The sequence below is a fragment of the Oreochromis niloticus genome, linkage group LG6, assembly GCF_001858045.2.
Source record: "Oreochromis niloticus isolate F11D_XX linkage group LG6, O_niloticus_UMD_NMBU, whole genome shotgun sequence".
Lineage (NCBI taxonomy): Eukaryota > Metazoa > Chordata > Actinopteri > Cichliformes > Cichlidae > Oreochromis > Oreochromis niloticus.
The window spans coordinates 15,673,370-15,700,765 of NC_031971.2; the positions used below are offsets into that span (position 1 = coordinate 15,673,370).

Below are 27,396 nucleotides of genomic sequence, written 5' to 3' on the forward strand. Positions count from 1 at the left end.
CCGTCTCTGCTGCTTTTGACACCCAGGGTGCTTCATGTCAGCGCCACCCTTGCTTCTTGATACCACCGTCCAGTCCACTCACTATCTGAACAGAAAAAAAAATTACCAGATACTTTTATCTCCACTCTTCTTGCCTATCAATACTGATTTCATTCTCTTCTGTCACTACTTCTGGTTTTATGCGTCACGTGGACCTTGTGTGGACCTTCCATCTGTCGAGCCTTCCTGACACAGTTGTTATTATTTTTTTCCTCGAAGCTGTTAAGATTTAACAGCTACAGTAACTTTTAATAGATCTGATCAGCTGCCTTAAATCAGCTGAGCGCATGCTTTGACACAGCAGCCAGGTATCTGTCTGCAGCACAGAGAGGCAACTATCCTCGTGGGTGTGTGTGTGTGCAGGAAAGACTGCACATACACACTCTGAAACTGGGGACGTGCAGGAATGTATGCAAGCTCTTGTGTTTGCGCCTCTTCTTTTTATTGCATATTCAAATTTGACGTATTCTTGCATGTCTTGTTAAAACCTGCATTGGGTGGTGTTTCTGAGAGGGGAGCAGTAGCCAGGGATTAGACCCTGCTTCTCCTATGTCAGCACTGATAAGCAGGGCCAGGCTCTCTTTGATATGGCCGCTGGTCTGTCAGAGCCCTGGTCTAAACTGACAGCTTATCTGCATGCTGCTCTCCTCGCATCTGCTGTTCGCCGGATGAGAATTGAACTCCACTTATTCGTACCACATCACTATGAGAAACATTTCCTGTTACTCCACAGGAGGGACCTCTCAACAGGCAGCATCATTGTTACAGAGAAACTCAGTGTACATATTTAATCTGGCTGTCAGTGAGTTTGGTTTTTTTGTGATGCTTGCCAGTTGCTTTTTATTAATGTCAGGATTTGTGTCTAAGGATACATTGAACAAACAACTTAAAGTTGTCATTTTTAAAATCAAGTGTGGAAGCAAACCTTATTTAAAGCATAGCCAATGTAAGAGCCAAGCCTGTCAGGACATTTTTCATTTCAAAATGTGTTTTTCTTTCCTTGAAAAAAACCTGAATTTGGGCAAAATTTGACTAAAGGTCACTTATTTGTAGTTTTTTTTAGAAGGTTTTCTAGAATAACGGAGATATTATAGAAGTATATTATTATAAAATCTACTGCTCTGGTAGACTAAATATCAAGCATCATAGTAGCAGTTGTATTAAAACATGCAGCTGGTGTTATGTGATAAAGCAGAAGATGCCATCTAATGAAACAGGGGTGGCTGTGGCTAAGAGGGCAGAGCAGATCATCTGCTAATTGGAGGGTCGATGGTTTGATTCCTGGCTGTTAGAGTCTGCATGCCAAAGTATTCAGTAGTATTCACATAATTAACCCCAGTGCATTCGTCAGAGGGTGAACGTTAGATAGAAAGCACTTCGGCACACTTAAAGATGTTTTAGAAGAAGCTCGATTTCAGTGCAGCCAAACTGTAGTTTCTTCAGGTTTTCTCAAAGTAGTATTGTTGACTAAAGGAAAATGTATTTAATTAAAAGTAGAAATGTCCAAATAAAGCAGTTTGTCAAATTGAGACATTACATCAGGTGTCCTGTTTTATGGTAAGGTTCATTGGGCTGCTTTGGCTACTATTCTGCTTATTTAAATTGCTCATAATTACTCCTCCACTCTAATGTGTCAGTGAAGGTTGTGGTGTTGTTCTAGTCATGCTGTGTGCAAAAATCTTCTGAAGGGTTCTGTGAATTGGCAGCATCAGCATTTTCTTCCAGTTGTTCTATGAGTCTTGATAATAAGCGCCTTTTCTTCTCTCTACAGAAGCGTCATCGTTGGACCAAAGAAAGCGGGTGTGATGCCATCTCCAGGCACTTCCACCCCCGTCCTGACAACCGCCTCCGTGTCTGGTGGGACACCTATCGACAGCGTCTCTGTGGTATCTTCTAGCGACGCCTCCCAGAGCACCTCTGCAGACTCTGCAGCCTGTAAGCACAAAAACACAAAACCGGACTGCAGTATTGGCAGAGCAGCGAGGGCAGCTAAGTCACAGGGTGGATGAGTCTGCTGAGGAGAAAGTCAATATTTATTTAGAGATCGTGCTTCTCTCTATGTCTGATGGAATAATGGTGTTTGCACAATGTAATCCAGTTTCCTTAGGCTGGAGGACAGCATGAGTAACACTGATTCAATTATTTAAAAAGCTAAGGCAGTATCGAATGTGAAAAAAATAAAAACATTTGAGACAATTTTAGGGCGGTGCACTGCCAGTGCCAGGGCCCATCGTGCAATTACAAAGAAAATGATGTGACTCAAAAATTTAATGGGTTAGTCATCAGGATTACACATAAACTACTGAGCCAAATTTTGCAAAACTTTCAAAATTTGAAAACAAACTGCACTAATCACACTGGATCATGCATAACTGTAAAAGAGATGCAATAGAGTGCATTTGGAAAGGGTGGGTTTCATGTATCAAGGGACCATTCAAGTGGGGGGGAAAAAAAATCAAACGTGGACATTAGTTATTTGGCATTTGTCTTAACTAACAGGCTACTGGGACATCCCAGTATTACACTAATTCCGGTAGGAGGAGGAATAAGGTGAATGGTGACTGAATAAAACAATATATTAAAGTCATACCTATCTTAGTTGATTCATAAGCAGTGTTGGGACTAACGCGTTATTAAGTAACGCGTTACAGTAACTACGTTATTATTGTGGTAACGCGCACGGTAACTAGTTATTATGCCAAAACCAGGAACGCGTTACTCGTTACTGGGATTTAGATAGGCTCGTTACTCGTTACTTCGTGTGGTGGATATCGCGGAGCTTCCACAGATTCAATAACATTAGCAAGTGGTGGAGGCCAGCAGGTGGATGAAGGAAAAGGGAGGCAAGAGGAGAGACCCGAAGCGGCCGCCGGTCCGAGTGTCAGGTGAACTGAACTTCAGGTAAGAAGTTATGACCTGCAGTCTATCTGGGTCAGATATAAACCAAGTTTAGGTGGAGTTTATTTTTGGTATGCTGACATTTTCGTACTGCGTGCTAGCTAGCATGACGGAGTTTCTACTGTATACAGCCGGGTGGGTGCTATGTTACTGATGTTGAACTTTGTTTTGTTCATACGGTCAATTATTAGAGTTGCCAACCGTCCCGTAAAAAACAGAATCGTCTGGTATTCAGAGAAAATATTACGCGTTTCGTACTGAGGTGAAAAGGAACACAGTTTGTCCCGGACTTCAGCTACAATGAAAAAGACACAAAGCTGAAGCTGCACAGCTGCCTCTTCTTCTCTCATTCTCTCCTCTCCTGTTTCTACTTCAATCACGAAACTGATCAATGATCAGCTGATCGGCTTTTCTCTCTTGTTTATTTATCGCCCACTTTGCGCCAGAAAGAGGAAACCAGCGGATGTCGCGCTAAACAACAGCAGCACGTTTAAGCTTGATCAGCTGTTGTTAGAATTTATTTAATATTAATTTCTAGTATCAGCTGATGTTTGCTGGAGCCACAGCTGTAAAGCTGCTGGTCATGATATCGGTTTGGTTATCTGGTGAGAGGGAAACATGCAGATGAGACCAGGAGATGTCCTTACTGAATCATCAGAGCTGAACAGGTGATGGAGAAACAGGTTTACCCTTTAGGTGACATGAATGAGTTGAAGGGAAGTTATGAACTGTTTCTGAGAGACAAATAACACCAGGATCCTTTTCTACATAGCTGACAGCTGGTAACTGTGCAGGGGCGGGTCTAGCAAAGTGTTGCCAGGGGGGCAGGTAGGGCATTAACAGGGAAAGGGGGGCACAAGGAAATACTTTTCTTTATTATTCTCATTTAAAATGTCTCGCTTTTAAAAAAATAATTATCTGAGTCTTACAACAAACAATTGATAGATTGATACATATATACCATCAGAACAGTGTACATCACTGTCACAACAGTGTTTATTTTCATTCAAAGGCTTTATGATTTTTCCTATAATGGTGGGCCGGTCTCTAGTCAAAATGCCCGGGACGATTGTTTTGTCCCAGTCCAGCTCTGTATGCAGCTCATCTGCAGTCTGGTGTTACCTACATCTTCCTATTCAGAAGGCAGAATTTCCAAGTTCTGAGTACAATCAAAAGCACCACGACTGCAGTTTTTGTGTTGGATGTAAAAAGCAGGCTAGAATCATGTGGCGGTCAACGACGGTCCAGGCGTGGGATTTCTCTCGTGGAAATGTGCACATTATTTTTTCCTTTCTATTGGTAGGTGGCACAGTGCACTTGTGGCAAGTAAGCAAGCTAGAAGACTGGCAATCTTGCTGGGTATCCAGTTACAGAAGCAACACATTAACAAGAGAATTCTGAGTAAAACCAAAGTTACTTTCCCTAGTAACTAGTTACTTTGAAAGTAACGAGTAACTTGAAGTAACTGAGTTACTTTTTTAGAGAAGTAACTAGTAATGTAACTAAGTTACTAATTTAAAGTAACTTACCCAACACTGTTCATAAGTGACATAAATCAGCAGTTTTTGTCCCCTTTCTGTGTAAAAGTGTAATGTTTTTTTTGTCTGTGTGTTTAAGAGAGGAGGGTTTGACATGAGTATGTGGATTATGTTTTAGGACTTTAGGGTGCGTGTGTGTGCTAGTAAATAATTATAGCTTAGCTGTATGCACAGACTGCTTGATGGCACTGAGAAGTGTTGAGTAAATATGCTTTGTGAGTGTGTGTGTGTGTGTGTGTGTGTGTGTGTGTGTGTGTTTTAGTGGGGCAGTGGGAGGACTAATGGAGACGTTCATTTACTCCTCTTTGTTTGAAGGAGCTACTTCAGCTTGAGAGGGATACTCTCACCAGGTCCACATGGCGCTGTTTAACACCTTACACACACACACACACACACACACACACACACACACATTCCAGTGCACATTACACTGTGTCATTCCTGAAGAGTTATCCCTGCACGGAGACTGTCCTGGCTGGAAAAACAAGCCCACTGAAACACCAGAGGAATCCCCCTCCTCCATATTCAGCTGGGCATTAGCTTATTTATGAGCCACAGGGAAGTGAATTTACTGCAAGATCAATCACACGCGGACTTTGTACCTCATGTGCCTCTGTCTCCAGAATGAAGTCGTAAAGCACCTTTTAGTTGTATAATGAAACGGTCAGAAAAGCAGCCCTGAGGGGTAAATTGGTATGTAATGACTTAATGAGGGGAAACAAAAAAACATGAAAATAGAATAATAACAATGGATGTAGTTACTTGTAACAAATACTTCTTTCATATTTAAGCTGTTGTCTAACATATATTGTTTCCATCTACGAATAATTCATCTTTAAAGTGTGACTGAAGCAGAAGATAAAGTGTTGTCATCCTTTCACATAGAAAGATTTTTCTCATCAAACCCAATGAATTATACACTGTTAAGGAAGATGTATTGTGCTCAGAGTACATCATCCACTATCTAACTATAAAATGATACTTGTACCCCCACATACTCAACCATAAATCCACCTATTCTATACATTTGAATGGAGACCTCTGTATTATTTCATAAGAGGCATGTTTCTTCACAGGTTTATGGTGCGACCTTGGTCATATAATGTATTGCTGTGTGTGTGTGTGTGTGTGTGTGTGTGTGTGTGTGTGTGTGTGTGTGTGTGTGTCCCATTCTTGTCCAACATCCAGACTAATAACAGAGTTCTTTGGTTTCTCCCTGCAGCAGGCGGCCAGGTTCCAGCCAGCACTAGCCTGCCATCTGTCCCCCCACTCTCCCCTGTGACCCAGAACACAGCCCCCAATATGAGGTGATTCATCTTCTCTCTCTCTCTTTCTCTCGCTCTCTTTTTCTCGCACACATGCACAATCAGCTGTTTATGCACATGCGCTTACACAATCAGTTATTTATGCATATGCTCTGATTATTGTTTTTGTCTTTATTCCATATTTTTTTCATCATATTAAAAACACATTTTTGCTGACGGTGTATTTTTAAAACCATGTTTTGTGAGTTTTCAAAGAGTTTGTTTAGCCTTTCGGCCAATTACTGTTAAATTAACAAGTACTCCGTCTGTTGTTTGTTTTGTTTTTTTAGTATCTCGGAGCGTTTGGAGCATGCCCTTGAAAAGGCGGCTCCCCTGCTGAGGGAGATCTTTGTGGACTTTGCCCCTTTTCTCTCTCGCACTCTGCTGGGCAGCCATGGACAAGAGCTCCTTATTGAGGGCACCAGTGAGTAGAAAATCATGGAATTTTATTAGAGATATGAAGTCACATCCTAACAAACCTCAACCATGCAGTGATTCTTATTTAATTGCAACAATATGTCCAGGCTATTGTTAATCCAATATTGTGATGAGTTGCGCTGCACCGATAGCCGGTAGCTGTGCTGAAGGTTTCCAGGGGGCCAGGTCAGAGGCCAGGCCACTAATAGCAGTGTTTGGGATGTCTGCTGCCACCAAACAAAATGGAAAGTTGATTGATGGCTGTAAGGGGGGGGGCCGGGCTGGAAAAAAAAGGGTGGGGCTGTATGTGCATGCATGTGTGTTTGTACGAATGTGATGTTACATGTGTCTCTGTGAAACACGGAGACACATGTAACATCCGCTGAAGCGCACTCTGGACACTCTAGCGGCCCCCTGCCCTCTAAAAGCCCAGGGCTTGCCATTAGGGATCACTGGGACATATGCTAACCACGCCAGGCCTGTAATACAAGGCCCAAATATGTATTAGTTTACAGTAACATCATGTCGGCTCATTAGGCCCATCAATACTCTCCGCTCCCTTGCAGATGGCACAAGGTTAGGTAATCCCTGATGGTTAGCGTGTGCTGTCACAGAAATCCAGAAAGCTGTTTAAAATCAAACACAAAACTTTTTTTTTTTTTTGCAAATGCCATTATGTCTGACTCCCTTTACTTTATATTTCTCCAGGTCTGGTGTGCATGAAGTCCAGCAGCTCAGTGGTGGAGCTTGTCATGCTTCTGTGTTCCCAGGCAAGTCTGGCATCTTTATCTTTCCTCAGGCCTGTGCTCTGCTTTTCCAGCAGGCTGATTTATCAGCCTCACCTTGAGTGCAGTAAATCCACAGAGCCTTATCTCTCCCCCACCCTACCTTGTCTACCTTTCCATATTCACCCTTCCCCTCGTGAGGGCAGAGCGAAGGTATATTTGGCCGCAAATATTGGTTGGAGGGTCAAGGGTGGGCGACCTGTCCGCATCACCTTTTGACCTGAGCGGGGCCCTTGTGGCCTGGGCCAAACTGATGAGGAGGGATAATGTAGATTTGATGGTGCTTTGCATTGATTATCCCTCTCTTCTCTGTTGTCTTGTGGGTGTTTTGTTGCCAAGTTTATTTAGCTGCTGCTGGATTCATGAATACTAATTTAGGGATCATAAGCAGGCGTGGGCAGATCAATGATCGGGGTTGTCAATACATCACTTCAGGACAGCCGATTAGCATTTAGAGACAGAAAGCTACTGAAGGGCTTTACCATGTGCAGACCATAAATGCAGCACACAGTAAGCTTTACATTTAGGGTGAATTTAGTCTGTATATTCTGCTTGAAAACACTTATGTTCATAGTACATCAGAAATAAATAAACAAGAAGTTGCCCTCACATACACACCCGGTGACAAGGACAGCAGATAATAACTCATCCCGGGCCGTGTTTGTGTGCATCTTTATCGTTTTTAAAGAACCTCTTAAAAAAAACACCACACACACAAAAAAAACAAGGTTTCCAATAATACAAAAGCACATCTGATTAATGACACCTCTCTCACTGCTCCACTCTCCTGTATTTTTTTTATCAGCTTCATTTCCTAAAGAAATAGCTCCTGTCGTTTCGTTCCTGCACCCTTTAACCCCCATACGTTTGTTTAGTTCCTATAGTTCACTTTGCTTCTTCTCAAAAAAACAAAAAAAAAAGCTAATACAGTCAGATTACACATCTGGTTGGATGTCAGTGGCCATGCATAGATTGGGGCTAGTGGGACTCGGAGAGGGAATGCGAGCCCGGTAATGTCCAGGGACGACGGAATAGCAGGAATGAAAGCTAGATAGAAAACCAAAGAGAGAAGAATGACGGGCTCTAATGCACCTATTTGTCATATCTGTCAGGGTGTTGTTTAATGCTAATCTAATCAAAGGCAGAATCTTGGTGATTGTTCCACTGCACAGCTCATGCCTCTCTTCCCCCTCTTTGGTCCCTAGCCCAGGCTATTTCTTCTTTTTCTCTGAGCTCCAAGCTATCCCACCCAATTTCCAAAACACACACACACACGCACTGTTTCAGTCGGAGGACCAGGGATTGGACAGCATAGTGTTGATTGCGTCAATAAATCATCCAACCAAATTCTCTTACAGCTAATGCAAATGTAATTTTATTGTTGTGTAAAGGGGAAGAGGAGGGGGGCCTAGAAAGGTAGGGGCAATGCACTGCCTCTCACAAGGGAAAAGAGGAAAAGGGGGACAGACTTTCCTCTGGGCTAAATTACAATGTATAATTATTTGTGTGTTGGGTCTCCTTGTGGGGCAGCGAGAGTGGGCCAGTGCTGTGATTGATGACGTTATTTAGCAAAGTTTGTTGGGCCCTCTGGCACAGGAAGCGCTCAATTCTCTTTACAGGAAGTGCCTCTGTGGCCATCTTGTGACTTTTTCCCCCCCCTGCCTTCGAGTCAACCAGTGGAGCGAGTAGATGGAGATGATTTTGATTGATTTTTTTCTTTCTTTCTTTCTTTCCCCTCTCAACCCCCACGCCTTCATCAGAGATGTGACGCGATACCATCTCTGTGAAATTTTAATTAATTTCCCAAGCTTTGAGATGGAGTGGAGCCAGGGTGAAGGGTCAGGAGGCTGGGGACTGCAGAGCAGTTTTTAATCAGGGATCCTATGAAAGTTGCATTGGCGGCCACATCAGCTTGGCATTGAGGAGGGGATTGTAAACCGCTGTTTGATGGTACCCCTTTTCGAGACGAGTACAACAGCGCTCCCAATTAAAGGACCATTTTGATAAGACATTAACTGTTGGGGTGGCATACTGCCCTTGTTCTCAGCTGTAATATTGATCTTCACACACTGCTGAATATACAAAGTGAGGATTAATGATCATAAACTCTGGCTTTAACCACTACTGAGGACTACTCAATATAGGGGAAAAAGGCTGACTGTCAATTGTGTTCTTATTTATTCAGTATTTATTGTCTTTAAAGGCTGACAGCTGACACTTTTTTTTTTAACATTATTATGCATTTGGGAGGATATGGGAGATTAATTGTTGACCTATAAAAAGTCGAATAGTGAGTCTGAATTTTTTTTTTTTTTTTTTTTTTTTTTTGAAGCCTTTAGTTAAAATCATAATTGTGACTAAATACAGCCAGAAATGACCGTTTAAGCCAAGAGGCTGGAGTGAAAAGTTGTCAGCTGTTTGTGAGCTGCATCCATAAACTCTATAGGTGCAATTCACATATATTTTCCATGAATCTTAACTAATACTAGACAATAAGCAAAAGGTCCCTCTGTACAATTAACAGCAAATAAAAGCCAGTGTGATTTGTATGAAATGCTCCCAGAGGCACCAACACTGTAAATACCTTCAAATTTAGTTGTGGTGCTGATTTGCAGGCAGCTAGCTGCTTGTGTCGGTATCCACCTCTTATTTCAAACTGACCAAAACATTAATTATGCACAACTTTAAACCTTAAGTATATTATAAAGTTTAAATAAGTGAATTAGATAAAACTTGAGCCTACAGTACAGTTGTCGTAAAAATAGCCATTACTCTATGTGATGGTTTATTCAAAGGAGGACTTTTATGTAATATGATCTAAATTTTCTCATTGAACCACATAAAATGCGAATCTTGGACGCCAAAAATATTTTCCCACTTTTTTCCACACCCCTTATTCTTTTCAGTAACTTTGCTCTCCTCTTGCACTTTTTCGTCTTCCCGTTTTTGTCGTACTCACAGTCGACGTGTCGCTTCCCCGGTGCAGTTCTTGAACTCGCTTCTTCCAAAGATATCTGATTAATAAGTAATGCACTGGGACAAGAGAGAGAGAGCTTTTCCTTGTGCTTGCTGCCATCCGTCGAGAGCTTTGAGAAATCATCTCATTGGATACTGGACAGTCTACGATGAGCAGGGGCTCATAAATCTTCTCAGTAGCTGCATTTGTGTCCTGTAGATCAGCCATTATTGTCCGGCCCCTCTGTCAGACCATCCATCCTTCTGCCATTTATCAGAAATGCATCCTGTACATGGAGTGGAAGGAAGAGAGGGAGGGAGAGTGAGTGTGCTGTGGGCTCGTGGAGTGTCGGTTTCATGATGGTCAAGACTGGATGCAGAAGAGGGAGAAAGAGGGGAAAACTGAATACTTGAACCCTGCAGCGAGGTCATCAGGTGGCTCTGCTATCCTGTCAGAGGCTTGGTTTGGGCCTACTGTATAAAGCACTGAAAACCCTGCTTTAACAGTGTCAGTGGAAAAAAGAAAAAAGACACTGAAAAATGTCCTGTATGATGGATTTTAGATTTTGTAAGTCCCATTTCCTGAATCCAAAATTCTTTCATAAGCTATATATCTGTGATATATGTGGTTGGCCATGCTAGCAGCCACCACCTCTATACTCTTGTTGTTTGATCCACTACTTTGGTCCCGATCGACACTTCTCGGATGCCTGTCAATCTCTGATTTAAGTAAAGCATTTTGTCGTGGCCGCTGATGCAGATAATCCTTAAATTGTATTTCAATAACATCCGGTGTTAACCTGCTAATCCGATGACTGTGCATCATCATATGTTCTCAGTCCATCTCACCAAAGTTAACCTGTTTAACAGATGGGCACCTCTCCTTCAGTCTGCTGGGAGAAAGACATTGACTTCCCCAAACACTTGGCTGCTCCTGACCTCTGACCCTCTGACCTCCAGGTTAGAAGTGGAGAGCGACTTGGGCGCAGAAGTTTAAACCCCCGGAGTCGGGGAACAGTTCGGGAGTGTACGCTCATGAAAATCAATAGCATAATGTGAGAAACGAGGGAACGGGGAAGTTGAACCCTAGACGGTTACTTTTGTGCACTTTATATTTTATGTAACAGGTTTGTTTAAAAAGTTACACTTGTGAAAGCCGGTCCCATGTTTGAGTTGCTCAAATAGTCATTTATTTCTGTCAGTGAACATTGTTTCTTCTTCTCTCCCATAAGCGATGGATCAAACGCAGGCCGTGTTGAATGAACCACTTGGGGAGCTGAGAGAAAAGTGAGGAATGTGATGAAACCAAGGGACAAAAAAAATACTTTCTCCATCGTTTTTCGGCACAGTCAGACCCGCACCCCATCGTGCTGTTAAACAGGCACGCAAGGTTCAAGATCAGTGAAAATCAAAGTGTTATTTTTTTCCCTCCCTCTCTGCTGGTCCTCACCCCATGCTTTGCTCCAGTGCCCCTTTACAGCTGTGCCACGAGGCTCACGGTCCCTGCCATTACTCTCTAGTTCATAGGACAATATGATGCTGCATATTCTTTGAAAGTTTCACTGTCCTTTGAGACTTAGAGAAAACACAGTAACGCCAACTGGCACTTAATTCTGCAGACTCCCCATCGTTGCCAACTATGCAGCCGCAAAGGGGGCAGCGGGGTGCGTTGTGTTGGAGGAGCTTAGGGTCAAGGAGGGCTTCCTGACAGGAAGTGAAGTCTAGCTGAGAGGAGAAAATCAGACAGGAGACTCCTAAAAATATTGAGTGGCTTTTAATTTGGCTCCCACGTGGATTTTACTGTGGACTGGGCTTCAAGTCGCACGAACTGCCGGTTATTTATACGCAACATATAATTTTCTTTCATATAAATGAATTTCCCTCCCCTCCCGACAGGCACTCCTAATGCAGTGTTTTCTTACCTGTCAGGTCCCTTGTTATAAGACCTTGGAATGCGCTTGTGTTTTTCCCCTCGCTATCCTCTCTCAGCCAACCTGTTGTTAAAATCATGACCCGTCGTCTTCGCACACATTTTCAGTAGGAATTCACTCGCTTTCGTTTATGATCTGGGACGGGAGAGGTTCAAATATTTGGCATGATTTAGCTTTAAAGTGGGAATCTTTAGCTTGTGTTATTCCCAAATCCATAACTTGGAGATTGCACAAATCGCCTTGTGCGTACAGAGTTCGTTTTATAGCTTTATTTACCATTTATTTTGTGCCTTTAGCTTCCTGAATAATTAGTGGTGCAGAAACGAAGTTTGTTTGGGGAAAAGTGTTTTGTTTATGTGTGTCTTTTTCGGTCCTTGGTTTGCCATTGCCAGTCCCGGTTGATCCTGCAGTCCTTGTGCAATGGGCCGTGAACTGCTACTGTACTATCCCACAAAACATTTCCTGCAACACCGCAGAGCTTCCTCAGAAGAAGTGGGGCATATAAAAGGCCCAAGAATTGCCATTTTGTTCATTTTCTCCTAGATTATTCTGCAGTTAGAGCAGCTTGGACCCAGCATTTTGGGGAATAAAAAACAACCTTTTTTTCAGTCAGTATAGTTAAGAATAAACCTGTAATGATTGCTCAAAATTGTCAGTTAGAAAAACCTTTTTTTAATGTTTTGTTTTCTGGAAAATTTATACAAATGTTGTGTGTTACTGCACTGAAATGTCATAAAAATTACATTTGGACGAGGTGATGATTTCATTTCAACATGTGTTTGATTTGGAACTGAAACGGCTGCATATGGTGTTTTTAAATATTCCTATTCTCCTCACACCATTAAAATCCACCAGCTGAACTGCATATCATATTACAGAATAAGTTTAAACCAAAAAAAAAGAGGAAAAAGTCAGTTTTTAAATAAAATACCGCTGGCTTATAAAATGCTCTGTATATATTTATGTATTCCCCTTACATTTACTTTTCGTGCAGAGTTCAAGTGGTTGTAACATATGTTTTGATTTGTCTGTTTGGGGTATGGGGGGCTTTAGGCTTAGCTTTCTCACTCTGTGTTAGTATAGCCATGACAGTGTGAGCCCATGAAGCTCTCGGAGACCGAGCAGTATAAATATTTGGACATCAGTAAATATTCCTTGGGTTGTGAATTTGATCACGCAAACACCAACACGAGTGTCTGTTTTTCTTTAAGCAGATAGCATCTGAACATGCAGATGTGGATTGTTGAAAATGTACACCAGTGTTAAGTTATTCATACACACAAGCGCAGCAGACGTAGCATTAATAACAAACTACCGAGCTTCCGTATTAATCAGGTTAAAGAGCAGTATATTTTTAGAGCGATTTTCTTTTTTCTTTTTTTTTTTTTGCTTTGACTTCTGCATCCACGGGCTCTTTTTTTGGTCATTGTTAACATCAGGTCGCTTCTCATAAACATTTAGATCTCAGTTTGTTTCCTTGTCTCCTTTTTTTTCCCCCCTTTTTGCACAAATGTCCAAGTCAGAGTGACAAAGTTGGCTGCCGCCACCTGCAAGCAGCATGCCAGTGATCAAAGCTTCTGTTTTTTCTTTGAATGCATGCATTTTATTTGCATCAGTTGACTTTTTTCTCTCATTGCAATCTGTGTCACTGTTCAGTTAATGTGGCAGAAAAGACATTAAACAGTGAGGCGTTTGAGTAAAAGGGGGGGAGAAAAAAAATCAGTAGCTTTTAGCCTCTTTAATTTAGCTTCTGCTGCTCTGCCACTTATGACATGCAGATTTATGCTCTTGCCGTCTCATCTAAAGTTGTATTCCCCTAGCCTTTCAGATCAACAAATACTTGTGATTATGAGTGATGCCACCGAAAAGCACATCTGACTTATTTATTATTTCGACAGAGCCGAGACGGTTCTTTCTTCGGTGTTGGAAAATGTTTTCCTTGTGTTGTGGCGAGCCTGATGTTTGAAAGGCGATTTTGCTCAGGAGGTCTGTGTTTTCTCACCAGTGGTAGTGGTATATTTAGAAGTTGATTATGGATAATCAGCTGTAATGACGGAAGTGCATGGCATGTGTGTTTAGACTCAATGCCATCATCATGGAACGCAGAGCAAACAGAGCTGTCTTATTGACTTGAGATTTAGACAGGCATTTTCATGAACAGATTCATACATAGCAAAACATTAATGCCGGTAAAGTGCATTAAACGTGTGCACGATTTCTCTCTTTCGATTGCTTTAAAGTCAGGATCAAAGATCGGCCGCCTCTCGCGCACGTCCTATCATCTGTTAGGAGGTCAGGTTAAAGGTGAGAGGTCACAAATGGCTACTTGTATCCTCTCATCAGGAGCGCTGTGGTCACGGCCCCTATCGCAGCCATAAAAGCTGCGACACTGTTGACCAGGGCAGCCAAAATCCAATATTCTATCACTGACCTGTCCCTGTTTCCTTTTTGTCACTGGGAGATGTCCCTCAGATCAGGGTCAGTGCTTTTTTAATTCAACTAGAGGAGCCATTTCTTGCCCATAATGACACCATTAGTCTTGCTATCACCTTTGTCCATGTCCCCCAAAATGCCAATGGCCTCTACGCTTTTCATCAAGCCTAATTTAGACGCAGAGCTTATCCCGACCGCAGATTCAGTTCCAATCTTTATTACTTTGGGATAATCTTTTAGTTTCTAGAGTCTGGCATCAAAATCTTAAAGTCTTTAAAGGCATAAAGGAAATTTTATGTCACCGCTTTTCTGGTTCTCCAGAGCACGACTCTATTTACAGCCCTGCTTCCTGTGGTGTTTATTTGAAATCCAGCTCGCACAGTCTGGATCAGTTTAGAATATCCACACAGCCACAGGCTAACACTCATGGTTAATGTCCTTCAACTACAGTCAATGCTTCAGCTAGAAGGCCCCAAGGCTACTCTGACATGCTTCCTCCAAAGCGGGCCTCCGCCACAAAACCCTCTCCCAGAAACGCTGTTTCCACTCCCTCGCCCAGACTCGTATTCCCTCTGTGCCCTCTTGTATTTGGAATGTATTGTAAACACGGTCAATGCCAATATGGTCCTGCAGGACAAAAAGCAGTTATGAATTGAGGTTAAGTGTAAGGTTGTTTTGTATATGACATGCACTTGGGCACAGAGTGAGGGCGCACAGGCGTTTCAGATGAACGGTTCTCTTGACTGCCATGTGATTAGTTTTGATGGGCTTGTGCTTAAAAACTGCACAGGTGAGAAAATCTCGACGCACCCACAGATATGTGTGGATGTGTATTAGAAATTCTCGTAAACTGATCTTTCCTTCCTCCTCGCGGCGCTGATATTCATGTCCCTGCGGGCTCTCTAAGGGTTACTGAAAAGCTAGTCTCTGTGTAAACACACGATTTCCTCTATCAGCTCCAGAGATGATGACAGCTGAGTTTAGGCTTATACGCAAGTTTTTCACTTCATAGCTGTTCTGTGTCTCAGTGAAACGATTAAATGGAAATGATAAAAATTAGTAGTTTTGATTACTTTGGAATAAAAGTGTCTCCAAGTCTGAATAAATTGTGGATTTTCACAGTAGTAACTGTTAAACATTTGTCAACTGATGGCACGTTTTAATATTGGTTAAAAAAAAAAAATATTAAGAATGCAAAAAAAAAAAGTGCAAGCTTTGAATAATGATTTTTGTAAGAGTAGTTCGGTGGTTCAGGTCTCCAACCTGAGAATTTTTTTTGTGCATTTTTCTCCAGCTCCCCTGAGAGGAAGAAGGGGGGAAAAGTGCTGTGAGCTTCAGACAGGCCCCCGTGACCTTGTTGCTTTATTATTCTTTTGACGGTTGCGTTGAAGGTGTTGAAATGTGGAACAGAACATGAGAGACGATGACCGGCCGAGTTTCCCTTCTCTCGTTGTCCCTTCGAAGTTGAGGATATAAGGCGCACACGGCTGCGGTTGGATTGTTTAGACTGACACCTCGAACCATAACGCTAGTCAAAGAGAGGAAGAAATGTGTGTATTTACTTGTGATAAATGCACTCTCAACACGGCTCTTTCACTGCTGCGCAATGGTGGGCTCGCATATTATGCAGCCGGCGCTAATCCAAGCAATTCTTAATCCTTTTTGGATCATGTTTTATGTGATATTAGGGGCCTGTAGTGTGTAAAGAAGCAGCTAAGTCAGTGGGATTAAAAGCTTTACATGGAGCTACTGTTTTTGTTCAAACTAAATTCCCTTTGACCCAGACTAAGAAAAACTCACTTATCTTGTAAACATATCATTTTTGCCTCTTGCTGCTGCTAATGTATAGCAACAGAGTTCTGTACTATTGTAAAAAGTTCCATCATTAACATGTTGATGTTTGTGTTGCAGGAATGGCAGAACTCCATCCAGAAGAATGCCGGCTTAGCCTTTATCGAGCTGGTAAACGAAGGCAGGTAGGTAACTCCGACCTGCCTCTCTTCTTGCAGCAGCACTAAATTATCTCTCCAACTTCCATTCATCAGCCACTTTCCAATTTCACCTTCCTCGGATCGCATCGTACCCCTCCTCCCCTCGGGCACCCCCGAGGTCCTCAAGGCCCGTGCAATATGGTGGCTATTCAAGACAACAATCGATGGTTGAAAAGCGCAGAAGGGCTTAGGGGAGCGAGGATGGAGGACCGCTACGTTCAAGGCTCCATTCAATACCTGCTTATCCCAGTGGGACTTGGGGAAAGGTAGAGGGTTTAGGTAGAGGGTGATAGGACCTCTGAGTGCTGGTTCCTCTGTGACACTTGGGAAATCGCTCTTAATTTGCCACTCGGGCCTTTCTGCCTGAGCCTTTATCTGTCGGCTACCATATCTACCTGTTTTTGAATTATTCCCACATATGAAGCTTCCTTCTGCTAATAAGAGGTCACCCTTCTTACTCTGGCTCCCTTGTAGTATTCACACTCTTATCAGTTTCAGGTTGATAGAGCAACACTTTCTATTATTGATCCTCAGCTTTTAGAATTGGCAGAGGGTAATCCCAAATAACGCAAATGAGATAGCAATGTTATCATTTGACGTGTTTGTCTAAGAAAGTGTTTGAAAATTACTTTCCAGATTTTGCTCTTATGATACATGTAATATATAATATAATTTTTCAATCAATCAATCTTTATTTATTACAGACTCATAGGAGGATAAACAAATAAGAAATACACGCAAATTGCAGTCCCAAAATGTACTTTAACTATTAGCAACTTTGGCGTTAGTGACCTATATAATAATTTTAAGCTTAATATACTTGATATTCTTAATACGTTATTTATGTATCCATCCATCCATCCAAGTTTTAAGTACGTGACGCTTTTCTTTGGGGAAAATAGATTCAGTAGTGGAAAACCATCCTACGTCGTGAGTATGCTGTACTTTTCAGGGATCAGGCTATATTATGATGTGGATTAATCTTTCCTTTTAACATCTTAATTTTTTTGCATAATTAATTAATATTCATTATGTCGATGTACATGATGGATTTTCTATTATTCAATTGTCAGTTACTTACAGTGTAGTTTGTGTCTCCTTTCCTGTAAAACTCCCAGAATTCGGACATGGTTAATCTATAATACAGCTCACGCCCTGAAAAGTACAGTTACGATATGAGATGGAGATGTATGTTGTTTGGTTTTCACTACTTTCAACAGTAATGTAAGTAAATTGATCTTTTTCTGTAAAAACCTGACTTGTTAGCCCCTAATTCTAGCTGCCTATAAGTCAGTAAAGAAAATAATTTGGTGCAGCTCTGCTGGATTTTCTGGTATGCAGGTATGACCAGTCCATCCAAACTACTTTTTTTCCTGAATTTTCTTTCCAACAAGATTTTAAAAGTTCTTCTAAAGTGGCACGTGCTTAATATGATTGAATTTTACAACCCTATCTTAACAGGGTTTGACCACATGTGCAATCATTAACACGGGGCAGCATAAAGAAGGGCCAGTGGTTAAGTTATTGATAGTGGGGCCGGAATAAGGACTCGGAGGTTGCAGAGGCCCCAGTGCCTCCGCTCCCCTGCTGCACTGTGCTGAAACAGGAGGCTTAGGTTACAGCCATCCCAGCCTGCCCCCACCTCTCCTCTCTGTCCACCGGTCTGTTATTGTTCCACTTTGCACAGTCCTGACCCGTGGGGCTGCGGAGAGGTTTCCGTGACCCGCGCACACACATAACACGCATGTTTCATCAACACTGATAAGAAGAGGGAGGTAGACTACATATGTAGCAACACAGGCAGAGATCCTCCTTCTTGTCAGATGCATATCATTAACAGATCAATTAACACCTGCACCCCAGGTAGAAGACAAATCTGCTTTGGTTTGGTTTTCAAATTAGATTTTCTGCTTATTTCGCATGGTTCCTTTTCAATATTTCATGGATATTACATGGCGGGTTTATCTGTAGGTTTAAACAAGCTTTAAATACAGCGATGCTCTCGATTTTGCGACATTTCGAAGGGTCTGAGGCTAAATGACTTATAAGCTGTTATGTTAACGAAGGAATAAATCTTACACAGTATTGCAGTGTACTGATGGCCACTCTCCCATCTGCCCTCAGGCTTTTGAGTCACACGATGAAGGACCACCTGGTTCGTGTGGCTAACGAAGCTGAATTCATCCTCAGCCGACAGAGGGCCGAAGACATTCATAAACATGCAGAATTTGAGGTAAGATGCTGCGCGGTTCTGGCAGACACACAAGCATGAGCACAAAATGTCCATTGAAAATATTTTTATTACGGAAGAAAACTAAATTACCCGTAAATGTAGAAAAATATAAAAGTGTATCCAAACTGTGATTTTCACCAGCCTGGCACAGGAAGTTTTCATAGACACAAACTAAAACGGTTTGCCACAATTTATCTTAAAGATGCACGTAAAGCTTTTTCAGTGACTTGGAATCAAATATATATCATTAATTATATTCTAATAAGGATGAAGGATGTTTGCAAAATCAGTCTGGCTTTCCTCCTGTGTGACCCATGGCAACTTTATCCATTTCAGCAGCTTTGACTGCTTTGATAAGAATTCTTGACTTGTTATTGGTATGCTCTGACTGTGTATATGTTGAATAAAAACAAACAAGTGGGAAAAGTGGTGGGAAAGGTGCTGATCCAGTGGCTACTTTAAACCATCAAGTTGTAGAATCTGTCGCAGTAAATCTAGAAGACAAATGTTTACTTTTCAAACATAACCCTGGCTAATTGGGAACATAGAGACACATACAGATGTAGTTTCAGGGGCGTGTTAACTGCTTTGCACATACAGTTTGGCTAGCCCCAGCCTAGTGTTAATTTATCCCTGTACATCTCAGTGTGACGGTGGGCTTGCCTCCGTGTGTTAACTTCTCCCCCTATTCCTCCTCCTAGTTCTCAGTACAAACGTTGCCATTCACACGTACCCGCCGGGCCAACTCTGTCCTGACCCGGAGGCACCTCTCGCTGCCCCTTCCCGAGTCCAACACCACTTCACTCCCCCGACTCTTCTTTCTAGATCTCACCAAAATCATTTCCTGTCCTGCTGAGATCCTGTCCATTATACTCCCACTGGGGGTGTATTTTGCCAATGACAGGAATATGGCATCCTCCCCTCTCTTCCATCCCTCCCGCCATCATTTCTCAGGAACCTGCCAGCACTAAAAGCTGCAGACAGACCTGAGAGGTGCTGGCCTGAAGGGCTCACTGTGTGTAAGCCTTGGCCCCCACTTGGCAGTAAAATGTGATGCTTTTTTTTTTAAGGTTCAAGGAAGGGTCTTTCTTACATTTGGGTAAAGTAGAATCCCTTAAGACTGTGGAAAGTCAATCACAGGGGTGGAGGCACAGCTCGTGCACTTGAGCATTTATACAGTGAAGAGAGCAAAACATGGCAATCACAGGCTAGACTGCTTTCTTGTGTGATTGTCATGTTATTCGGCTGAACCCGTACTGCTCATACAGCTCCAAGTGTCAGTCATTTGCACAGTATTGTTTTACATGATTTGACCTTATCATCATCAGCCCTGAGTCCTAGAGTATGATTAAGTTCTGCAAGGATAATACAGGCAGTTTTTGTTTTTATTCCAGTGTATGCCGGTTTGGGCATTTGACTTCCTCTGACATGAGAGCAGCAATACAAGTAAAAGCATCTTACAGTAGGTTGCTTGACTGGCCGATGGACAGACTAGGCAGTCAGTTTGCACACGATGGCCCCAAATGATCCTGCGCTGCCTCAGCCTTCTGCTGTGGCCGTGGGCCACGTACTCTTATTGTAACCATGTCCCTATCCCTTCTACATTTCTCCAGCATACAGGTCCTGATTGCTAGCCTGGCATGTTGAGCAAAGAACAGACTCACTGTCCTCGGGTCTGCAAATCTAATGTCTTTTTTTTTTTTTTTTTTTTTTTTGTGCTGTGTTTTCTTGTTATTTTCTCTTTCTGTATTTCTACATCTCTTCCAGCTGAAGCTTCTGGGCTTCGAAAACCTTTAAAATGTGTACTGTGCAATGAAATAGGGAGTGTTGCAAGAATAAACAGTTGAACTGAGTTCAAGCCTTAGTAAATATAATGTGATTTGTGTAGTTACCTACACAAAGTAAATAGTCTATGATGGATTTTATGACAGAGTTGATCAAGACGCTTCTGTGAGGTGTAGCTACGTGTATGGAGACTGAATTCTTTCTGCATTTTAGGGCATTGTGGGTTTGTCAGCATTCACTTTCATAGATTTTGTTTCCATATTACTTGCAACAAAGAAAACGTAGGTCCCTCTGCAAAGCTAGCTGTGTTTTGGGGTTGTCATTTATAACTTTACCTTGCCTTGCAGCCTCCCAGCTGTCCTTAATCAGATACCCAGCAAAGCTTGTCCCAAACTATGCTTCACAATTGAATTCCCCACTTAAATGCAGTTGCTCCTCGGTGACCTCTGAGAGGAAGCGAACCCCTGATAAGTCTTGCTCTGATATTGCTGTATTGATTTTTGCCTCTATACAAGCTCTACTTGAGCCTGCTGGAGCCAATGGTTTCATTTTGCGCTGCCACAATAAAAATAACAGGCCAATGAAAGGCCCTCCACCCCCACCCTTGGGGGGGGTTAGAGGGTTTTGAGATAATTTTCAGTTATGTCCCAGATTTTTAAAGGGTTGTTTCTCTGTATTGTGTTGCGGTGACACTTCAGATTGGTTATTGTTTTGTGAGGAAATAAACCTCCAAATGGGCCCCCACAGCGTGTCATTTGAGGTATCAAAATAAGGAGGTTTTTCTGAAGGGAAAAAAAAAGAGAGAAATTCCCTCCCCATCCTCTGCTACATCTGAGAAATTCTGTTTTAAACAGCAGCAGCAAATCTCAACCAAGGCACCAGCAATGAGATTAATTCGATCCATAAAAACACAAATTTATGTTTACTCCTTGTCAGATTGCATATCCTTGCGAGGGCAGTGATAGAGGAGCGTTTTGATTTAGATACCCGTTTGCCTCAGAGACGTAACATATGCTTTTTCTCTCTCACTGTCCCTCTTTCTTTCTCATTCACACTCTCTCTGGCTCTCCGTGGGACAGAATTGAGTTATCTTTGGCCCTGAGAGTAAGTTATTACAGTGGGCTTAGGGTGAAACAGAGATGAAGATAACTAGGGGGGAAATCCAATTACCTTTTAGGGTTCTCTATCTAATAGGATCCTTAATGTGAAGGAGATCTGCAGATCGGATGCTGCCGCCCAGCACAGCAAATGATAGACTCCGATATCTTCCACGGGAGCAGGGAGGAGAGGAAGCCCGAGAGATGGAAAGAAGGAGAGCGAGAAATCGAACTCCCTCTTTTTATGGGGCTGTTCATTAGGGATGAAATGTGGTGGGCTCAGGGGCAGAAGGGCAGATAAGAAGGCTCAGATAGGGAAGAGTGAGCAACACCCAAGTCATTTCTATTCTTACTTTTCCTTCTTGCTTCTTGCCTTTTTCTCCCCATATAGCCTCTTGATTCATCCTCTGCTGCTCTCCGGAGTAATTGATTTTACTGTTTGAGAGATCCAGTGAAAGCCAGACAATAGCGCCTAATTAGTGCTTGGTGTCACTGTCTTCCCTCTGCTGAGCTTGTAAAATGATCTGGCCCTTCTCTCCATGTTAATGACATTAACATTGAACTGATGCTCATTATGTTCTGTTATCATAAACCTGTAGTCTGTGGATGAGCGTTTACCACAGACTGTCAGACTGTGCTGAGCATCTCAGAGAAACTCTGGCTAAGGGTGCATTTTACAGATAACATCTGTTGAAATGGTCCGAATCACCAAGGTTAATTTTTTTTATGCAGTATGCACCGATCAGGCATAACATTAATATAACTAAATGTGAAGTAAATGACACTGGTTATCTGGTGCGTAGGATATATAAGGAACCAAGTGAACATTTGTCTTCAGTGCTGATATGTTAACAACAGGCAATATGCACAAAATTGAGGGTTTGACCATCACGAGGGTCGAACTGTGATAGCTGAAACTGCAACTCTTGTTGGGTGTTCCCAGTCTGCACCGGTCATTATCTGTCAAAAGTAGTCCAAGTGAGAAATGGTGATGAACCACTGACAGGGTCATGGGCAGCCAAGGCTGATTGATCCAAGTGGGGAGCGAAGGATGCCTGTGTGGTTTGATGCAGCAGACGAGCTACTGTGTCTCAAATTGAAGAGGAAGTTGATGCTGGTTCTGACAGACAGATGTCAGAAAACACAGTGCATCACAGTTTCTTGTTTATGGGGCTGCATAGCAGGAGACCAGTCAGTGGTCGTGCCTACCCCCGTCCAGCACCGAAGCCCCACAATGGGCACGTTAGCATCAGAACTGGACCACAGAGCAATGGAAGAAGGTGACTTGGTCTGATGAATCACGTTTTCTTTTACACCCCAATGATTTAATATCTGTGACCAGAAGAATCTTTTACAGTGAAATGATATCTCTGCTTTTTCTAAATTTTATTGACTGCCAATATAATTTTCTAGCAAGGCTATTGCAATGCTTTGGCAGAAGTCTTTCTTCCACTCTATAGTGCGTGAGAATTATAACTTCTTTATTTAGAGACAACCTTGTTGAGGGAGTCATGTCAGCATGGATGGTTTTCTCCATCAATGGAGAATAAACTTGACCCTGACTTTCCAACCAAGCGCCTGCAAAGTTTCAAGACCGTATCTTGAATGTCGTGATGACGTTAGCTGTCGACAGATTTACTGTTCAGACAATATCGTCTTAGCTGTCATAACTGGTGATTTTGTGTCATTCTTTCCTTTTAATTTGAGGTTACTTGATGAACTAATGAACAGCCTTGTCTGAAATACCTGTCTGGTGCTAGTTATCTGAAAAGACAGAAGAAATAAATCAAGCCAAACCTAGATTATTACTACGTCTGCTGAGGAGGTTATATTTTTGGTAGTTTTCGCATGTGAGTCATTCTGTCTGTAAACAGAATAGCGTGAAAGGTTTTGAATGAGTTCTGATAAAAACTTTGTAGAGATGTAGACTGGGGTCAGTGGACTTAACAATCCATTTGGCTCAAGTTCACCAAGGTCTTTAATGTTAATTTAATATCTTTTTTGGTCGAAAATGGACAAAAAAGCCTTAAAATGTAGAAACTATGATTCTTACCATTGTGGTGTTTATTGTCAACATATAGAAAGTAACATATAAAGAGATGTCATGTTTGACCTTTGACCTCCCTTTCAAGGCCAATAGATTGATCTGAAGGTCAAAGAGATAATAATGAGCTATATATAATGTTAGCTATTTAAAGTAACAGGTTATATTCATTTAATTGCATAACAATTTGAATACATGTGCCATCTTCATGAATATGTATTTTGTTTGAGAAGCAAAACAAACCTGTGATCAAAATCTTTTCCCCCCTTGATATTTTTCACTACTCATTTAAAATAATTTTGCTAAATAATTACTTACGTTCCGTTTCCATATGAATAAAAAGTGATAAAATAATTATACACAAAATTATGTCAAGTTTATGAAAATGGGCTTCAACAGGAGAAATAACAAAAGCCACTTTGCTCTAGTTTTTACTGAAATGCACATTTCTAGACGTAAATTTAAGAAGAACAAACAAAACAAAATGAGCGAATGCAAAATACAGTACTGTTTTATTATAAGTGAATACTGCCTGGAGAGAGTGAGTGCTAATGCAGTTTTCTTATTTTTCTAAATAAATCGGCACTGTGGGGAATGGGGGATACTCCACCACACACGCAGGGGAAAAAGTCAGAAACCGTAACTCCCAAAGGCTATTTTCACCCCCACATTCGCAGCACTCAAACTGATAGCTGCCACCAACTGTAGCCTGCTGTCATGTAGTTGTCGCAGCTGTAATGTAGTATGTCAGCAGGGCTGGTTTACCGAGCGTCTCATTACAGGCAAATCTGTTATAAAGAGAATAAGGGGGGGGGCAATAAAACAAAAGCAAGTGTCTTTTTGCGATAGTATCGCAGCACCATGAGAACAGGGGCACAGTTTTAAAAGAAAAGTGAGAAACTGCACGTAGTTCTCCAGCCTGGACAGCAGGCTCCTAACATATAATCGCATGTTATTGATCACACACACACACACACACACACACACACACACACACACACACACACACACAGCGCAGCATTGACTGTTTCACTTAAGACGCCAAGAAATGGAGAAGTGGGTTACAGAGAGGAGAACAGTAGTCTCAGTCCTGCTGTCTTGTCAACATAATGAAGTCCCCAGGTACCTCCTCCGCAGCTCCCATCATTATTACTGACCACCTCACCCCGAAATATGACTTTACTCCACATTTTCCTTTGTTTCACTCCGACACCATCCCTTTAGTCACTGGAGGAATATTCTCCTGATATTTATATATATATTTTTTTGTTCCTATTAATGGTTGAAGGTGTAATGCTGGATAAAAGAGCATCGCTGTCACTGCTGTCTGCTTTTTAGATGTTTTTATTCACAATAAGTCTGTTTGCTGCTTAAATTCTCTTTTTTTAAAATGTTTTTTTGGTGGAGATTTGCTTTTACATTCAGCTTGAGCACCGTGCCACTAAAACCTTGCCTTCCTGACTTGTGGGTAACAGCAAATTCAGGAGAGGTGCAACCAAATTTTTCATCCGGTTGCGTCCTGCCTTCATTTGACTATTTTTCATCTCCAGATGACATTTTAACACGAATGATTTTTCACGTGGCACGACCTTGAAGCTGTGCCGGAGTTATCGCACAAGGAGATGGCAGCCGTGCAGACTGATGTGGCAAAAGGAGGGCGAGGTTTTTGCAGAGACAAGTGGTTTCTGGGTAAGAAAAGATGAAGAGGCTGCCAGCCGAGCATGGTGACCAGTCCATTAAAGATCAGTGTGAGGGGAGGAGCCGGGGGAGGAGAAAGGAGGAGAGAGATACTTTGATAAGTGTTGTGCCTGCGTTAACCTTGATGGTGGCTATAGCAGTGGGCTGATTCCAGTAGCAGGGATCTGTTTCGACTGGATTAGATTATTTTTTTTTCTCTCCCTCTGGCGCTCCAAGAGAAGAAGCAAAAAAATCAATACTTGGGAGCACAGCATGACAGGAGCATCATTTCAGAATTGAAGTGGCTGTCAGGCATTGTCATTTGGTGACTTTTGTTCGCCATTGTACTTTTAAGCCCTCATTTTTCTCTCCCTCCTCGTCCTTTCACTCGTTTCTTCCCCTGCCTATTGTCTGAATTCCCCTGGTGACATTTTATGTTGCAATTTGAAAACTCGAGGGCAAGAGATCAAGTGCAAGAGAATCTCTCTGCAACCAATTGGTGGTGGTGGTGGACCGGTTCGCCATCTACTTTTGTTTAGCAACCGCCCCCCTCCCTCTCTCCCTCCTTTCTCATTTCATCCCCTTGTCTCACTAGACCTCCATTGTGTTCCAGGAGGAATTTATTTGTAGTATATTTGCATTCTCTGATGCCAGACAAGGACAAGCCTGATGTCTCGCCTTCCTCTGGACAGTTTCTCTGCCCGTTCGTAAATGAAACCCTCTGGGAGTGCTTGTCGACGGATGTGAGAAATTGGAGAATCTCGTAGAGCAATAGGCCCAGCCTTGGCGCACTTGTATCCCTGACGTGCCACCAATGTCAAGAGATTGCAAATCAAGCGCTTTAATAATATCTCTGCTGGTTTTGTTCCTTCCTCCTGTTCTCCGTCAGAACCTCGAGACCCTGGCTTTGTCAGGCGGCGTGTTGAAGGCTCGCCGTGGCACGGCAACACCACTAGACCTTTCTCTGTCACTCTAATTGATAAACATAGGGCTGATATCTTGTAATGAGCCTCCATTCTCCGGCCTATTATACTGGTTAACCCTCTCAACCCACAGAGGGAGAGAAGGAGGGGAGCCAAGGCATCATCTAACAACTACAGCATTTAGATAAAGCTGACACTAGTACAACGCTGCTGTGTAGACTGTGAAAGTCTACTCCTCGTTTTCTAACACCCCCCCCACCTCCGCTTATTATTTGTAGTCAACACGGCACGAACACAATCTGTTGGCAGCCTCGGTAACATTTAGCAGCCACAGAATACTTGCGTGTTTATGTTTTTCTCTCGTTATAAACTCGGCTTCAGCTCTGATTAAAATTCATGTGATTTTGTTTTGTTTTTTCTTTCTCACGCTTCATCTCTGCAGGTGCGTGTTGCTTATTTTCCACCATTATGTGATTTTTAGAGATGATTATTGTTCTTTTCACTCTCCAGTCACGTCTGGCTAAGCCATTTCCTTCCCCAAAACTGCAACACACACCCCTAGTTATTTATTTGAACTGTAGATGAATTGCGGGAGACACGACTCAGCGTAATTGACTCGATTAATGCCAGCCATTATCATTTCGTCTTCAACCAAGCTGTCTCCCTCCGGCAGAGCCAGCACCCACGTTGGCCCGACCCTGTCAGCCAGGCCGTGTAATGGAAGGTGCTGCCCATGATTACAATGTCGCAAGTCATAACGCTCTCACTGGCGGCAAGTTGTGCCCTGGTGGCTGTCTGAGTAGCAGGCAAACGGAGAAGAGTCTCCCATATTTCAACCCCAGCTGAGCGTTTTTAACTCGGATGTCCTCGTCTCCCTCTCTCTTTTTTTAAAGTGTGTTTTCTTATCAAAAATAATCACACTGACTGCTTTAGTGGCTCACAAAGAGGCATGATTTGAACTAAAGTGGAAACAGAAAGTTTTAATTTATTTCTTATGTTTCTTCGGCATTCCTTGAAAGGAATGAAAGAACAGTCTGTTTTTAAAAAATATATATATATGTACTCCGAATGCCTCTCTTCAGTTTCTGTCCTTTATCCTGTCAGTGCAACCTGTATGCGAGGGAAAGCAAGGTGGTGCCAGCAGGGAGATTTACTTATTCGCTCCAGCCTTCATAATAGCATAACATAATAAGTCCTTCATAATACCCCGGCATATTCTCTGACTTCACATCAACGGTATGACCCCTGGAATTAACTGTGACTTGTCTTTTCCACTTAGAAGCAAACCAAAGTTTGGGTTTTAATGGCACTACTTACATGCTGAGCTTTTTTAAAAAAAAATTTGG

At 42.3% G+C, this 27,396-nt stretch overlaps 1 protein-coding gene across 9 annotated transcripts in view; it reads left to right on the forward strand.

The window, feature by feature from the left end:
• The window catches only part of lrba (LPS-responsive vesicle trafficking, beach and anchor containing), a 174,712-nt gene that overhangs the window by 59,631 nt on the left and 87,685 nt on the right, over positions 1–27,396 (forward strand). For all 9 annotated transcript variants that reach the window (XM_019360054.2, XM_019360055.2, XM_005469852.4 and 6 more), the window contains exons 30-35: positions 1,811–1,974; positions 5,698–5,782; positions 6,070–6,203; positions 6,905–6,966; positions 16,212–16,276; positions 18,416–18,524. In XM_019360054.2, coding sequence (XP_019215599.1) covers positions 1,811–1,974; positions 5,698–5,782; positions 6,070–6,203; positions 6,905–6,966; positions 16,212–16,276; positions 18,416–18,524 — 619 coding nt within the window. The remainder of the gene's footprint in view (positions 1–1,810; positions 1,975–5,697; positions 5,783–6,069; positions 6,204–6,904; positions 6,967–16,211; positions 16,277–18,415; positions 18,525–27,396) is intronic.